This window comes from Larus michahellis, unplaced genomic scaffold, assembly GCF_964199755.1.
Source record: "Larus michahellis unplaced genomic scaffold, bLarMic1.1 SCAFFOLD_566, whole genome shotgun sequence".
Classification (NCBI taxonomy): Eukaryota; Metazoa; Chordata; class Aves; order Charadriiformes; family Laridae; genus Larus; species Larus michahellis.
This window is the reverse complement of record NW_027436395.1, coordinates 1,784-18,763: the sequence shown is the minus strand read 5'-3', so window position 1 is coordinate 18,763 and position 16,980 is coordinate 1,784. Positions and strand designations below refer to the sequence as shown.

At 66.9% G+C, this 16,980-nt stretch overlaps 1 protein-coding gene across 1 annotated transcript; it reads left to right on the top strand.

Moving 5' to 3' along the window:
* Window positions 1-692: 692 nt before the first annotated feature.
* VARS2 (valyl-tRNA synthetase 2, mitochondrial) lies at window positions 693-16,048 on the top strand (the record flags this gene model as incomplete). Its single annotated transcript, XM_074571971.1, has 23 exons — window positions 693-909; window positions 1,805-1,891; window positions 1,975-2,072; window positions 2,826-2,938; window positions 3,443-3,509; window positions 3,606-3,703; window positions 3,831-3,912; window positions 5,043-5,162; window positions 5,252-5,363; window positions 6,373-6,461; window positions 6,961-7,051; window positions 9,018-9,145; window positions 9,729-9,832; window positions 9,941-10,022; window positions 10,132-10,208; window positions 11,024-11,205; window positions 12,540-12,610; window positions 12,741-12,866; window positions 14,690-14,794; window positions 15,319-15,387; window positions 15,491-15,569; window positions 15,683-15,810; window positions 15,896-16,048. Coding segments are annotated over exons 1-23 (2,478 nt in total), but the record flags the coding sequence as incomplete, so codon positions are not given.
* Window positions 16,049-16,980: the final 932 nt, after the last annotated feature.

The window sequence follows — 16,980 nt, the reverse complement described above, 5'->3', positions numbered from 1 at the left end:
CACCCCCCATCCCTCCCATTGAACCCCAATCCCTGTTGCCCCCCAGACACCCCCCCCCACTACCCCCCCCATTGCCCCCCAGCCCGCTGTCTCCCCAGCCCCTGTTGCCCCCCAGTTACCCCATTACCCCCCCCCCCACTGCCTCCCAGTCTCCCCCATTGCCCCCCAGTCCCCCCCACTACCCCCCCCCGGGTCCCTATTGCCCCCCCCCCAGTCCGCTTCATTGCCTCCCAATCCTCCCCATTGCCCCCCAGTTCCTGTCACCCCCCCCATCACCACTGCCCCCCCCCAGTCTCCCCAGTACCCCCCCACGCCCTCCCAGTCCCCCCCCCCATGATGCCCCCATTGCACCCCAGTCCCGTCCCCCTCCCCAGGCCCTCATTGCCCCCAGTCCCGGTTACCCCCCGGTTCTCCCATTACCCCCCATCGCCCCCTGCCCCATAACTCGCCCCCCCCCCAAATCCGCCCCCCCCAGCACTCACCGCACCCCCCTACTCCCGCCGAGGCCCCGCCCCCTCCTCCTTTCCCGCCCTGCTCCGCGCCGCGCCACGTGGGGGCGCTGATGGCCACGCCCCCGTCCGCTGGCCACGCCCCCTCCCCGCCACTGCGCGCCGAGGTGAGAGCCCGCCTCGGCCCCCCTGGGTCACGTGAGGGGTTTAATCACGTGAGGGGGGGCCCGGCCCCTCCCCACAATGGCGGCCCCGCCCCTCCCCACAATGGCGGCCCCCATGCTGGCCCGCGGCCTCCCCCGCGCCCTGGGGACACGCGTCCGGGGGGGCCGAGCCCGGTGTAGCGGGGCCCCCCCCGCGCCCCCCCCGTCGGAAGCACCTGAGCGGGCCCGGCTCCGGGCGCGGGAGCACAAGGAGAAGCGGCAGCGGCTGAGGCGGGAGAGAGCGGCGCTGGCGGGGGGTGAGGCCCAGGTACTGAGGTGATGGGGCTGGGGGACACTGGAAGGGCTGGGGGAGACCGTGAGAGGGACTGAGGGACACTGGTAGCTACTGGGAGAGGGGCTGAGGGATACTGGGAACTACTTGGGGGGACTGGGAGGCACTAGGAGGGGGATTGAGAGACACTGGGGGGAACTGGGAGCTACTGGGGGGACTGGGGGGAACTGGGAGAGGGGCTGAGGGACACTGGGGGGAACTGGGAGGGGGGCTGGGGACGCTGGTAGCTACTGGGAGGCACTGGGAGAGGGGCTGAGGGACACTGGGAGGAACTAGGAGCTACTGGGGGGGACTGGGAGGCACTAGGAGGCACTAGGAGATGGATTGAGGAACACTGGGAGGGGACTGGGGATACTGGTAGCGGCTGGGAGGCACTGGGAGAGGGGTTGAGGGATGCTGGGAGGAACTGGGAGCTGCTGAGGGACCTGGGAGGTACTGGGAGGCACTGGGAGAGGGGTTGAGGGACACTGGGAGGAACTGGGAACTACTGGGGGGGGACTGGGAGGCACCGGGAGAGGGACTGAGGGGAACTGGGAGCTACTGGGAGGGTGGGGAGGCGCTGGGAGAGGTGCTGAGGGACACTGGGGGGGACACTGGGGGGAACTGGGAGGGGGCTGGGAGAGGGGCTGGGGTGTCACTGGGGACAACTGGGAGGGGGCTGGGGGTCACTGGGAGCTACTGGGGGGACTGGGAGGGGACGGATGCAAACGGCAAGTGGAGCTGGGGGGCGCTGGGAGCATTTGGGCAGGGTTGGAGGATTTGGTGGGGGGGGAGAATACTGGTGTAAAGTGGTCTGCGTCGCTGCGTACTGGTTTATACTGGCACGTACTGGTTTATACTGGTCTTCTGTTCCCCCGCAGGCACCGCCGCCCCCCCCCCGCCCCAAGGGCTGGATTCCCAAAACCGTCGTGGAGTACGAGCACCCCTGGACCCTGATGGCAAGAAGGGTACGGGGCGGGGGGGGGGACGGACACGACACGGGGAGGGGGGGTGACAGTGACACCCGGTGACACTTTTTTGGGGGGCACAGCCACGGGGGTGGCGCTGCCCCCCGCCTACAGCCCCCGCTACGTGGAGGCAGCCTGGTACGACTGGTGGGAGCGGCAGGGGCTCTTCACCCCCCCCGCGGTGAGTGAGGGCAAATACACCCCGGGGGGGGGGGGGGCAAATACTACTTGGGAGGGGAGGAAAACACCCTGGGGGGGGCATATATTCCCATGGAAGGACAGAAAAGACCCGGGAGGGGAAGAAATCACCCCTGGGGGGGGGTCATGTGTTCCCCTGATGGGGGGGCAAATAGACCCGGGGGGGGGACAGATATGCCGAAGTGGGGTAGAAAAGACCTGGAGGGGAGGAAAACACTCCTGGGGGGGGTCATATGTTCCCGTGGAGGGGCAGAAAATACCTAGGGGGGGGACAAATAGACCCTGGTAGGGGTAAATACACTGGGAGAAGGGTGTCAAGTAGACCCCGGAGGGGGGGGGGGCAAATATGGCGGGGACAAATAGAATTGGGGGGGGAGGGGGGGCAAATGCAGCTGGGGGGGCAAACATCCGGGAGAGGGGGGGCAAGTGTATTGGGGGGGAGGGAGGGGGGAGGTCATAAAACACGCAGAGAGAGAGAAAATATACACGGGGGGGGGGCATTAAATATTGCGGGGGGGGACGACAGAAAACACCCCGGGGTGGGGGTGGGGGGGTAGATACCTAGAGGAGAGAACAAATAGAGCCGGGGGAGCAGAAAACACCCATGGCGGGGGGGGGGATAGAAGCAGGGACCATCCCTGTGCTGAGTTGTGCCCGGTCTCAGCTTATGTGTGTGTTTCCCCCTCCTCCCTCCCTGCCCCCCCCCCCCCCCCCCCACCTCCACCTTCTTCTCCAGACGCCGGGGGGGGGCCAGGTCCTCAGCCTGGTGCTGCCCCCCCCCAACGTCACCGGCTCCCTGCACCTGGGCCACGCGCTCACCGTCGCCCTCCAGGACGCCCTGGTGCGCTGGTCAGTGAGGGGGGGGGCGGGAAACGGGCTGGGGGGGGGGTATTTGGGGGGCCGGGGGGGGGAGCAGATTGGGTTCCCGGGGGGTATTTGCGGGGCGGGGGGAGGGGGACAGCGGACGGGGCAGATTGGGGCCATTGGGGGTATTTGGGGGGGTCTTGGGGGTATTTGGGGCTGAGGGGGGGGCAGATGGGGGTTTCCCAGGGGTATTTGGGGGGGTGTATTTGGGGCTGGGGGGGCAGACTGGGGCCATTGGGGGTGTTTGGGGGGTCTTGGGGGTATTTGGGGTGGGGGGGTCTCCCAGGGGTATTTGGGGGGGGTGTATTTGGGGCTGGGGGGGGCAGATTGGGGGTATTGGGCCGGGGGGGGTATTTGGGCCTGTGGGGGGGCAGATCGGGGGGGGTCCCAGGGGTCCCTGGTGTCACCCATGGGTGCTGGGGGGGGTCGGGAGTTGTGTGTGTCCCGTCCCCCCCCCACCTCACGGGTGTCCCCCCCCGGCGGTGACAGGCGGCGCATGCAGGGCTGGACCGTCCTCTGGGTGCCCGGCACCGACCACGCTGGCATTGCCACCCAGGTGTGTCCCTCGCGTGTCCCCTCCCCTCGTCACCTACCCCCCCCATGCCCCCCCCCCCCCAGCGATGTCCCCAACGTCCCCGGTGTGTCCCCGCAGGCGGTGGTGGAGCGGTGGCTGTGGCAGCGCCGAGGGTTACGCCGGCAGGATCTGACCCGCTCCCAGTTCCTGGAGGAGGTTTGGGCCTGGAAACGCCGGTGAGGGTGACAACGCCGGGGGCGAGGGTGACAACGCCGGGGGGGACGGTGACACCGGCAAAGAAGGGGGTGACGACGCCGGGGAGGAGGACCAGGTGCCACCCCGCCTTGTGTCACCCCCTTGTAGACACGGGGACGAGATCCTGCAGCAGCTGCGGGCGCTGGGGGCGGCGCTGGATTGGAGCCGCTGTGCCTTCACCATGGACCCGGTGAGTCCCGGTGTCCCCAAATGTCCCTAAGTGTCCCAAGAGTGTCCCCAAGTGTCCCCAAGGGTGTCCCCTCAGGGTTTCTCACAGGCAGTGGCCGCAGGCTTTGCGTGGCTGCCCGAGGCCGGGCTGATTCACTGTCACCGGCGTCTTGTCACCTGGTCCTGCGCCCTGGTTGACATGGAGCCCAGGTGTCCCCAAGAGTGTCCCCAAGGGTGTCCCCAAGGGTGTCCCCTCAGGGTTTCTTGCGGGCAGTGGCTGAGGCCTTTGTGCGGCTGCACGAGGCCGGGCTGATTCACCGCGACCGGCATCTCGTCACCTGCTCCTGCGCCCTGGTTGATATGGAGCCCAAGTGTCCCCAAGAGTGTCCCCAGGTGTCCCAAGAGTGTCCCCAAGGGTGTCCCCTCAGGGTTTCTCGCGGGCGGTGGCCGCAGCCTTTGTGCGGCTGCACGAGGTCGGGTTGATTCATTGTCACCGGCGTCTTGTCACCTGCTCCTGTGCCCTGTGCTCCACCGTGGAGCCCAAGTGTCCCCAAGAGTGTCCCCAGGTGTCCCCAAGAATGTCCCCAACAGTGTCCCCTCAGGGTTTCTCGCGGGCGGTGGCCGAGGCCTTTGTGCAGCTGCACGAGGCCGGGCTGATTCACCGCGACCGGCGTCTCGTCACCTGCTCCTGCGCCCTGGTTGACATGGAGCCCGGGTGTCCCCAAGGGCGTCCCCAAGAGTGTCCCCAGGTGTCCCCAAGAGTGTCCCCAAGGGTGTCCCCTCAGGGTTCCTCGCGGGCGGTGGCCGCAGCCTTTGTGCGGCTGCACAAGGTTGGATTGATTCATTGTCACCGGCGTCTTGTCACCTGCTCCTGTGCCTTGTGCTCCACCGTGGAGCCCGGGTGTCCCCAAGAGTGTCCCTAAAGGTGTCCCCAAGTGTCCCCAACGGTGTCCCCTCAGGGTTTCTCGCGGGCGGTGGCCGAGGCCTTTGTGCGGCTGCACGAGGCCGGGCTGATTCACCGCGACCGGCGTCTCGTCACCTGCTCCTGCGCCCTGGTTGACATGGAGCCCGGGTGTCCCCAAGGGTGTCCCCAAATGTCCCCAAGGGTGTCCCCAAAGGTGTCCCCAAGTGTCCCCAACGGTGTCCCCTCAGGGTTTCTCGCGGGCGGTGGCCGAGGCCTTTGTGCGGCTGCACGAGGCCGGGCTGATTCACCGCGACCGGCGTCTCGTCACCTGGTCCTGCGCCCTGCGCTCCGCCCTGGCCGACGTGGAGGTGAGCTCGTCCCTAAACTGTCCCCAAGTTGTCCCCAAACTGTCCCCGAGGCCTCTCTAACACCCCCCCCCCCCCACCCCCCTCGGCAGGTGGAGCCCCGCGCCCTGACGGGCCCCACGGCGCTGCGTGTCCCCGGTTGTCCCCACACTGTCACCTTCGGCGTCCTCGTCACCTTCGCCTACCCCGTGGAGGGAGGGGACGGTGAGTGGCTGGTGGCCTCCGGTGGCACTTTGTCACCTCCTGTCCCCCCCGCGTGTGGCCCCCGTGTGCTCCTGGCTCCCCCGACGCGCTCTGACACGCGGGTTCCCCCTCCGTGTCCCCCCGATGTGTCACCCCGTGTCCCTTGAGTGTCCCTTGTGTGTCACCCTGTGTCCCTTGTGTGTCACCCCGTGTCCCTTGTGTGTCCTTGGCATGTCACCCCATTTCCGTGCCATGTCCCTGGCATGTCCCCTGTGTCCCTGATGTGTCACCTTCTGCCCCTCGCTTGTCACCTGTGTCTCTGGCATGTCCCTGACGTGTCACTCTGCGTCCCTGGTGTGTCCCCGGTGTCTCTGGTGTGTCCCTCGTATGTTCTCCATGTCACCTTGTGTCCCTGGCGTGTCCCTGACATGTTACCCCACACCCCTCGCATGTCCCCGTGTCCCTGATGTGTCACCTTGTGTCCCTAGCATGTCCCTCACATGTCCCTGATGTGTCACCCTGTGTCCCTGACATGTCACCCCATGTTCTTCTTGGCGTGTCCCTGACGTGTCACCTCATGTCCCTGGTGTGTCCCTCACACGTCCCCCCGTGTCCCTGATGTGTTACCCCACGTCCCTGACGTGTCACCCTGTGTCCCTGGTGTGTCCCTGACGTGTCACCCCGTGTCCCTGGTGTGTCCCTCACATGTCCCCCATGTTCCTGATGTGTCACCACATGTTCTTGGTATGTCCCTGACATGTCACCCCACATCCCCTGTATGTCCCCGTGTCCCTGACGTGTCACCCCGTGTCCCTGACGTGTCATTCTGTGTCCCTGGCGTGTCCCTCACACGTCCCCCGTGTGCCTGACATGTCACCTCATGTCCCTGGCACGTTCCTGACGTGTCACCCCATGTTCTTGGTACGTCCCTGACGTGTCATGCCACATCCCTTGCATGTCCCCGTGTCCCTGGCATGTCCCTCACATGTCCCCCATGTCCCTGACGTGTCACCCCCCCATCTGTCCCCAGGCCTGGAGCTGCCGGTGGCCACCACGCGCCCCGAGACGATGCTGGGGGACGTGGCCGTGGCCGTGCACCCCGAGGACCCCCGGTACACGGTGAGGGGCGGGGCTTCGGGGGGGGGCGGGGCTTCCAGGAGGGGGCGGGGTTTGTAGATGAGGGGTGTGGCCTCTGGGGAGGGGGCGGGGCCTCGGCAGCAGGGCAGGGCTGCCTTGCAGACATTGGCTGGTGCCGTTATAGTTTAGCCCCGCCCCTTTTCCCATATAAGTGTGTCCATCCATATAAGGAAAAGGGGTGGGGCTTCTATCTTGGGGGTGGAGCTTTGCTGGCTTTAAAGGGTTCTGGGGGTGGGGCCAATTGAGGGGGCGGGGATTGGAAAAGGGGGGTGGAGCCTGTCCGGGATTGGTCGGCAGGGTGTGATGTCAGGGGTTAGCTCCGCCCCTAAAGGGGGTGGGGCCTACCCTGGCAGGGAGGGGACTCAGCTGCTCTTAAAGGCACAGTGCACCGTGTGGTCCTGGTGGGCGGGGCCTACTGGGGAGGGGGCGGGGCCTAGCGGGGAGGGGGCGGGGCCTGCGGTGACCCCGCCCCTTCCCCCAGCACCTCCATGGCCGCCAGCTCCGGCACCCCTTCACGGGGCAGCTCCTGCCCGTCATCACTGACCCCTCCGTGGAGCCCGCCCGCGGCACCGGTACTGGGACCCGTACTGGGGAGGGCTGGGAGCTGTACTGGGGGGGTACACTGGGGCTAGTAAGGGGACTGGGAGGGGTGTGGGGTGAGGAACTGGGACCAGTATGGGAGGGGTATAGACTAGGAGCCATACTGGGGGGGGACACTGGGACCAGTAAGGGGATTGGGAGGGGTGTGGGGTGAGGAACTGGGACCAGTATGGGAGGGGTATAGACTGGGAGCCATGCTGGGGGGGGACACTGGGACCAGTAAGGGGATTGGGAGGGGTGTGGGGTGAGGAACTGGGACCAGTATGGGAGGGGTATAGACTGGGAGCCATACTGGGGGGGGACACTGGGACCAGTAAGGGGACTGGGAGGGGTGTGGGGTGAGGAACTGGGACCAGTATGGAGGAACAGAGACTGGGACCTGTACTGGGGGGGTGAGGGTGGACGGCACTGGGACCGGTATGGGAGGGGTATAGACTGGGAGCCATACTGGGGGGGGACATTGGGACCAGTAAGGGGACTGGGAGGGGTGTGGGGTGAGGAACTGGGACCGGTACTGGGGAGAACTGGGAGCCATACTGGGGTGGGGGCACTGGGACCAGTAAGGGGACTGGGAGGGGTGTGGGGTGAGGAACTGGGACCAGTATGGGGGGGCAGGGACTGGTCTGGGCGTGGGTGTCCCAGTTTGGGGAGGTGACTGGTTCCCTTTTTTGGGGGGGTTGTCACTGGTTTGGGGGGGGGCGGCGGGGCTCACTGGTGGTGCAGAGGGTGATGCTGGTGGCAGCAGGTGACAGTGGGAGGGGACGAGGGTGGCCGTGGGGGTGACAGGGGGTGGCCGTGGGGACAGCAGAGGGTGACAGGGTGGCAGTAGGTGACAGCGGGAGGGGGTGAGGGTGGCCCTGAGGGTGACAAGGGGTGGCCATGGGGATGGCAGTGGGTGGCAGGAGGGGACAGGGTGGCAGTAGGTGACAGTGGGAGGGGGTGAGGGTGGCCCTGAGGGTGACAGTGTGGCAGTAGGTGACAGTGGGAGGGGGTGAGGGTGGCCCTGAGGGTGACAGGGTGGCAGTAGGTGACAGTGGCAGGGGGTGAGGGTGGCCCTGAGGGTGACAAGGGGTGGCCATGGGGATGGCAGTGGGTGGCAGGAGGGGACAGGGTGGCAGTAGGTGACAGTGGGAGGGGGTGAGGGTGGCTGTGGGGGTGACAAGGGGTGGCCATGGGGGCAGAGGGTGACAGTGGTGACAGAGTGGCAGTAGGTGACAGTGGGAGGGGGTGAGGGTGGCCCTGAAGGTGACAAGGGGTGGCCGTGGGGATGGCAGGGGGTGGCAGGAGGTGACAGCGTGGCAGTAGGTGACAGGCAGGGGGTGAGGGTGGCCCTGAGGGTGACAGGGTGGTAGTAGGTGACAGCGGCAGGGGGTGAGGGTGGCCCTGAGGGTGACAAGGGGTGGCCGTGGGGACGGTAGGTGGTGGCAGGGTGGCAACAGGGGACAGCGGGAGGGGGTGAGGGTGGCAGTGGGGGTGACAGGGTGGCAGTAGGTGACAGCGGCAGGGGGTGAGGATGACCCTGAGGGTGACAAGGGGTGGCCATGGGGACAGCAGAGGGTGACAGGGTGGCAGTAGGTGACAGCGGGAGGGGGCAAGAGTGGCGGTGGGGGGTGACAGGGTGGCCACGGGGACAGTAGGTGGTGGCAGGGGGTGACATTGGTGACAGTAGGTGACAGCGGGAGGGGGTGAATGTGGCACTGAGGGTGACAAGGGGTGGCCGTGGGGATGGCAGGGGGTGGCAGGAGGGGACAGGGTGGCAGTAGGTGACAGGCAGGGGGTGAGGGTGGCCCTGAGGGTGACAAGGGGTGGCCATGGGGACGGCAGGGGGTGGCAGGAGGGAACAGGGTGGCAGTAGGTGACAGCGGCCGGGTGCCGGGGTGGCAGTGGGGGTGCCAGGGGGTGACAGCGGCGGTGACGGCGTGTCCCTGGTCCCCGCAGGGGCGGTGAAGGTGACACCGGGGCACAGCCCCCCCGACCTGGCGCTGGCCCGCGCCCACGGGCTGTCCCCGCTCTCCGTCATCGGGGACGATGGCACCATGTGTCCCCCGGGCGGGGGGTGGCTCCAGGTACTGCCCCGCATCCCTTCTGTCCCCGTGTCCCCTGTCCCCAAGCATGTCCCTGTGTCCTCCCCATGTCCCCTCCGTCCCCATGTCCCCAGCTCTGTCCCTTGTCACTTCCCAGTGTCCTCTCTGTCCCCAGCCGTGTCCCCTCTGTCCCCAGACATGTCCCCACATCCCCGGCTCTGTCCCTTGTCACTTCCCAGTGTCCCTTCTGTCCCCAGCCATGTCCCCTCTGTCCCCATGTCCCCAGCTCTGTCCCTTGTCACTTCCCAGTGTCCCTTCTGTCCCCAGCCATGTCCCCACGTCCCCGGCTCTGTCCCTTGTCACTTCCCCGTGTCCCCTCTGTCCCCAGCCATGTCCCCATGTCTGTCCCTTGTCACTTCCTAGTGTCCCCTCTGTCCCCAGCCATGTTTCCTCTGTCCTCAGGTGTGTCCCCTCTGTCCCCAGACACGTCCCTGCGTCCCGAGCTCTGTCCCTTGTCACTTCCCAGTGTCCCTTCTGTCCCCAGCCGTGTCCCTTCTGTCCCCACGTCCCCAGCTCTGTCCCCAGCCGTGTCCCCTCTGTCCCCAGCTGTGTCCCCTGTCCCCAGGGCGTCCATCGCTTCGTGGCGCGGGAGCAGGTGGTGGCCGCCCTGGCCCAGCGTGGCCTGTACCGCGGCGCCCAGGACCACGCCATGACGCTGCCCCTGTGCAGGTACCGCTGTCCCCGTCCCATCCCGTCCCCTCCCTGTCCCCCCCCGGGGGACGTCCCTGTGTCCCCCTTGCCCTGGCGGGGACTGAGGTGGCCTCGGTGTCCCCGCAGCCGCTCGGGGGACGTCATCGAGTACCTGCTGAAGAGCCAGTGGTTCCTGCGGTGCCGGGAGATGGCGCAACGCGCCCGAGAGGTGACAGGGACAACGTGGGGGTGGGGTGACAGGGGGTGAGGGGACACCCCCCCCCCTCCCCCCCCGGCCACACCTGCGTCCCTGACCCTCCCTCCTTTTCCCCTTTCAGGCGGTGACGTCGGGGCAGCTCAGGCTCGTCCCCAAATTTCACGAGAAGAACTGGAAGACGTGGATGGACAACGTTGGGTGAGGACACGGCGGGGTTGGGGGGGCGGGGGGGGGACACCCGGGTGACTTGGGGGAGGCGGACGACACCCAGGCGTCTGGGGTCGGGGGGGGGGCACCCAGGCATCCGGCAGGGGGCCTGGCCCCCGGTAAAACCCCTGGGGAAGCTCTTTGGTGCCTCCTTATTGCTATTTGGTGACGTGTCATGAGTTGCACGGTCTCAGCTCGAGGTTGGGGGGCCCCCAGGTATCCGTGGGGGGGCACCTGGGTGTCTGGGGGGGGCCTGGCCCCCAGTAAAACCCCTGGGGAAGCTCTTTGGTGTCTGTTTATCGCTATTCGGGATGTGTCATGAGTTGCACGGTCTCAGCTCGAGGATGGGGGGGCCCCCAGGTATCCGTGGGGGTGGCCCAGGTATCTTTGGGGGGGGCACCCAGGTGTCCAGGGGGCACCCAGGTGTCCGGGGGGGGGCCCTGGCCCCCAGTAAAACCCCTGGGGAACCTCTTTGGTGTCTCTTTATTGCTATTTGGTGACGTGTCATGAGTTGCACGTTCTCAGCTCAAGGACTGTGGGGCACCCAGGCATCTGGGGGGGCCCCCAGGTATCTGTGGGGGGGGACCAGGTATCTTGGGGGGGGGCACCCAGGCGTCCGGGGGGGGCCCCTGGCCCCCAGTAAAACCCCTGGCGGGGGTTTTGGTGCTTCCTTATTGCTATTCAGTGACGTGTCATGAGTTGCACGGTCTCAGCTCGAGAAGCCGGGGGGGGGCACCCAGGTGTCCCGGCCCCGCTGATATAACCTCCCTCCCTCCCCCCCCCCCGCCATTTTCCGCCCCCCCCAGGGACTGGTGCCTGTCGCGACAGCTGTGGTGGGGACACCGGGTGCCGGCGTACCGGGTGGGGGATCCCCCGGCGGGGTCCCCCCCCGAGGGGCTCTGGGTCGTGGGGCGCCACGAGGCCGAAGCCCGCGCCGCCGCCGCCCGCGCCCTCCGCCGCCCCCCCGAGGAGCTGCAGCTCCAGCAAGGTGAGGAGAAAGGGGGGGGGGGGGGCACCCCAAAAACACCCCCTGCCCACCCCAACCCCCCCCAAAACCCCCTCCTGTCGCCTTACGAGTCTCTCGGCCCCCTCAAATCTGCCTCCTGCGCCCCAAAATCCTCTCGGGACACCCCCCACCCCCCCCCAAAGCCGGGCTCTAGCCCCCCTCAATGCCCCCCCCGCCCCCCTCAGCACCCCAAACTCCCTGTGAAGCCCCCCCACCCCCCCCCCCCCCAGCCTCCAGCACCCCCAAAATCCCACCCCAGGCACCCCCTGCCAGCTCCGGCACCCTCTTGCCACCTCAACCCCCCCCCTCAAACGACTTTTGGGGTCCCCCCCACCCCCCCCCAAAGTTCCAAGGCCTTTTAGAGTCCCCCCCATCCCCCCCCTCCCCAACCCCAGAGGCCTTTTGGGGTCCCCCCCAATCCCCCCCCCCCCAAACCCCAGAGGCCTTTTGGGGTCCCCCCCAACCCCCCCCCAAGTTCCAAGGCCTTTTAGAGTCCTCCCCCTCCCCCCCCTCCCCAAACCCCAAAGGCCTTTTGGGGTCCCCCCAGTTCCCCCCCCCCTCCCAAGGCTCAGGGGACTTTTGGGGTTCCCCGGACCCCCCTCCAGAGGCTCCAAGGCCTTTTGGGGTCCCCCCCATTTCCCCCCCCCCCCTTCAAGGCTCCGGGGACTTTTGGGGTCCCCCCCAATTCCCCCCCCCCTCCCCACCAAGGCTCTGAGACCTTCTGGGGTCCCCCCAAGGCTCTGGGGGCTTTTGGGGTCCCCCTCGATCCCCCCCCCAACACTCCGAGAATCTTTCGGGGTCCCCCCCCAACCCCCCCCCCAGCTCTGAGACCTTCTGGGGTCCCCCCAAGGCTCTGGGGGCTTTTGGGGTCCCCCCGATCCCCCCCCAACACTCCGAGGCCTTTTGGGGTCCCCCCAAGGCTCTGGGGGCTTTTGGGGTCCCCCCAATCTGGGGTCCCCCCAATCTGCCCCCCCAGCTCTGAGACCTTTTGGGGTCCCCCCCAAGGCTCTGGGGGCTGTTAGGGTCGCCCTCGATTCCCCCCCCCCAACACTCCAAGAATCTTTTGGGGTTCCCCCCAACCCCCCCCCCAGCTCTGAGACCTTCTGGGGTCCCCCCCAAGGCTCTGGGGACTTTTGGGGTCCCCCAATCTGCCCCCCCCCAACACTCCGAGGCCTTTTGGGGTCCCCCCCCGATCTCCCCCCCCCCCCCCCGCAACACTCCGAGGCCTTTTGGGGTCCTCCCCTTGATCCCCCCCCCCCCCCAAGTCTCTGGGGATTTTTGGGGTCCCCCCCCTGACCCCCCCCCTGTCCCCGCAGACCCCGACGTCCTGGACACCTGGTTCTCCTCCGCCCTCTTCCCCTTCGCCGCCCTGGGCTGGCCCCAAGAGGTGAAGTTTTGGGGGGGACACCGGGGGGGGGGACCGGGGGGGGGACGACCTGGGGGACATTGTACCCCATCATCCCCACCCCCCCGCATCCCCCCCCCCCGCCTCGGTGTCCCCTTTCCTTTGTCCCCAGACCCCCGACCTGCGGCGCTTTTACCCCACGGCCGTGCTGGAGACGGGCAGCGACCTGCTCTTCTTCTGGGTGGCCCGAATGGTCATGCTGGGCCAGCAGCTTACCGGGAGGTTGCCCTTCGCCCAGGTGCCACTGGTGTCCCCCTCCCCCATGTCCCCACGAGTCCCCTTTGTCCCCCTCCCCCCACCGTCCCCACCCCTGTGTCCCGTCCCCCCCGTGTCCCTTCATCTCTTCGTGTTCCCTCCTGGGCTTCTTCCTGCTGGTTCCGTGTCGCTCCTCGCAGTTGCCCGGTGTCCCCAAGGGTCCCCGATGTCCCCAAGGGTCCCCAGTGTCCCTGAGGGTCCCCGACGTCCCCAAGGGTCCCTTCTTCCCTTTCACCTGGGCGTCATCGTCCTTTTCAGGGCTCTTGGGGGGGGGTCCTTGTCCCCCTTTTGTGTCCCCAAGGGTCCCCTGTTCCCTTCCTGATGGGTGTCAGGGTCCTCCTTGGGCGATCTGTGTCCCCCTTTGGTGTCCCCACTGTCCCCAAGGGTCCCCTGTCCCCTTTCTGATGGGTGTCACGGGCCGTCTTGGGGGTCCCCGTCCCCCTCAGTGTCCCCACTGTCCCCAAGGGTCCCTTATTCCCTTTCTGATGGGTGTCATGGTCCTTCTCGGGGGTCCCCGTCCCCCTCGGTGTCCCCAATGTCCCCAAGGGTCCCCTATTCCCTTTCTGCTGGGTGTCAAGGTCCTTCTTGGGGGATCCGTGTCCCCCTTTGGTGTCCCCAGTGTCCCCAAGGGTCCCTTATTCCCTTTCTGCTGGGTGTCATGGTCCTTCTTGGGGGTCCCCATCACCCTTCGGGACTCCTTAGTGTCCCCAAGGGTCCCCAATGTCCCCAAGGGTCCCTTCTTCCCTCTCACCTGGGCGTCATCGTCCTTTTCAGGGCTCTTGGGGGGGGGGTCCCTGTACCCCTTTGGTGTCCCCAAGGGTCCCCTGTTCCCTTTCTGCTGGGTGTCAAGGTCCTCCTTGGGGGATCCGTGTCCCCCTTTGGTGTCCCCACTGTCCCCAAGGGTCCCCTGTCCCCTTTCTGATGGGTGTCATGGGCCTTCTTGGGGGTCCCCGTCCCCCTCAGTGTCCCCAATGTCCCCAAGGGTCCCCTATTCCCTTTCTGCTGGGTGTCAAGGTCCTTCTTGGGGGATCCGTGTCCCCCTTTTGTGTCCCCAGTGTCCCCAAGGGTCCCTTATTCCCTTTCTGCTGGGTGTCATGGTCCTTCTTGGGGGTCCCCATCACCCTTCGGGACTCCTTAGTGTCCCCAAGTGTCCCCAGTGTCCCCAAGGGTCCCTTCTTCCCTCTCACCTGAGTGTCATCATCCTTTTCAGGGCTCTTGGGGGGGTCCCTGTCCCCCTTTGGTGTCCCCACTGTCCCCAAGGGTCCCCTATTCCCTTTCTGATGGGTGTCAAGGTCCTTCTTGGGGATCCGTGTCCCTCTCGGTGTCCCCACTGTCCCCAAGGGTCCCCTGTTCCCTTCCAGAGGGGTGTCACGGTCCTTCTCGGGGATCCCCGTCCCCCTCGGTGTCCCCAGTGTCCCCAAGGGTCCCCTGTCCCCTCTCTCCGGGGTGTTTAGTTCTTTCCTGAGGCTCCCAGGGGTCCCCTGTCCCCCTTTGGGTGTCCCTGGGGGGGTCCCTCAGTGTCCCCCGTGTCCCCAAGGGTCCCCTGTTCCCTTTCTCCGCAGTGTCACGGTCCTTCTCGGGGGGGGGGGGGGTGTGTGTGTGTGTCTCCGTCCCCCTCCGGTGTCCCCAATGTCCCCAAGGGTCCCCTGTCCCCTCTCTCCGGGGTGTTTAATTCTTTCCTGAGGCTCCCAGGGGTCCCCCGGCCCCTCCCAGGGGTCCCCTGTGTGTGTGTGTGTGTGTGTCCCCAGGCCCCAACGCTGTGTGTCCCCCCCCGTCCCCCCCGTCCCGTCCCCGTCCCCCCCCCAGGTCCTTCTGCACTCGCTGGTGCGCGACGCCCAGGGCCGCAAGATGAGCAAGTCCCTGGGCAACGTCATCGACCCCCGCGACGTCATCGCCGGCGCCACCCCCCAGGTACCACCACCCCCCCACCCCCCCCGGAACGCAGACACCCCCCGAACAACCCCCCCCCACCCCCCCGGAGACCCTACAACAATAACACCCCCCCCCCCCCCGTAATGCAGACACCCCCCAAACAACCCCCCACGGAGACCCTACAATAACAACCCCCCCCCATAACGCAGACGCCCCCCAAACAACCCCCCCCCGGAGACCCTACAGTAACAAACCCCCCCCCCAGTAACACAGACACCCCCCAAAACGACCCCCCCTGGAGACCCTACAGTAACAACCCCCCCCCATAACGCAGACGCCCCCCAAACGACCCCCCCTGGAGACCCTACAATAACACCCCCCCCACCCCCGGAACAGAGACGCCCCCCAAAAAGACCCCCCCCGGAGCCCCTACAATAACACCCCCCCCCCCCAGAATGCAGACTCCCCCCAAACAACCCCCCCTGAGCCCCTACAGTAACACGCCCCCCCCCCCCCCGCCGTTGCCCTCTCTTTATCGGGAGGGGGGGTCCCCTGCCCTGTAGGAGCTGCAGGAGAGGCTCCGCCACAAGCTCCTGGACCCCCACGAGCTCAAGGTGGCCACAGAGGGCCAGGTAGGACCTGTCCCCATCCCTGTCCCCCCCCCGCCAACCCTGTCCCTGTCCCCCCCCCCGCTAACCCCTCCCTGTCCCCCCCCCGCCCCCCCGCCCCTGCCAGAGGCGCCAGTTCCCCCACGGCATCCCCGAATGCGGCACCGACGCCCTCCGCATGGCCCTGTGCGCCCACAACGTCCATGGTAAGGTGGGGCGGGGGTTGGGGGGGGACAGGGATGTCGGGGACGCCGTCCCCCGCCCCGGGGGTGGCCCTGTCCCCCACCCTGGGGACAACAACACACCGCCAACCCCGTAGGTGACGACATCCGCCTGGACGTGGCCGGCGTCCTGAGCTACCGTCACTTCTGCAACAAGGTCTGGAACGCCGTCAAGTTCGTCCTCGCCGCTCTGGGCCCCGACTTTGTCCCCCGACCCCCCGAGGAGGTACCTGGGGGGGGAAGTCAGGAGGAGGGGGGTGTCCAACACCCCCCCCCACCCCACGAACCCCCTTCCTCCTCTTCGTGGGCAGACGGTGCCGCAGCGGCCCATGGAGCGCTGGGTGCTGAGCCGGCTGGCACAGGCGGCGGGGGAATGCGGGAGGAGGATGGAGGCCCTGGAGGTCCACGGCGCCGTCGCCGCCGTCCACCATTTCTGGCTGCGGAGCTTCTGCGACGTCTACCTGGTGGGTCACCCCCCCCCTCCCTCCCTCCCTCCATCCGTCCCTCCCTCCCGCCCCATCCCATCCCGCCCATCCGTCCCCTCCCTCCTCCCCGCCCCAGGGGTTCAACCCAGCGTTGGCCCGTTGGGCGGGGCCTTCTCTCTGTCCCGCCCCTCCCCGGCCGTTGAACCCCACCCGTTTTGACGGGGTTGATGGTGTCCGTCAAAAGCGTTGACCTTAGTCCTCTCTTGAGCGTGTCCGTCCCTCGGTCCCACCCAACCTCTTGTAGCCCCTTGACCGTTGAACTCAACCCGTGGTCGATGGTGTCCATCCGTCCCTCCCTCCACCCCCACCCATCACATCCTTGACTGTGTCCATCCCTCTGTTCCACCCAACCTCTTGTAGCCCCTTGACCATTAAAGCCAACCTGTGGTTGATGATGTCCATCCATCTGTCCAACCCCACCCATCACGTCCTGGGCTGTGTCCATCCGTCTGTCCCACCCAACCTCTTCTAAGTTCTTCAATGTTGAACCCAACCCATGGTCGATGGTGTCCATCCATCCGTCCCTCCACCTCCATCCATCACGTTCTTGACCGTGTCTGTCCTTCTGTCCCACCCAACCTCTTGTAGCCCCTTAACCGTTGAACCCAACCCATGGTCGATGGTGTCCATCCATCCGTCCATCCCTCCACCCCCACCCATCACGTCCTTGACCGTGTCCATCCCTCTGTCCCACCCAACCTCTTGAACGTTGAACCCAACCCACCTTGACGTGGTTGATGGTGTCCATCCGTCCACCCCCACCCGTCATGTCCTTGAGTGTGTCCATCCGTCTGTCCCACCCAACCTGTTGACCATTAAACCCAACCCATGGTTGATGGTGTCCATCCATCCGTCCCTCCACCCCCACCCATCACGTCCTGGGCTGTGTCCATCCCACTGTCCCACCCAAC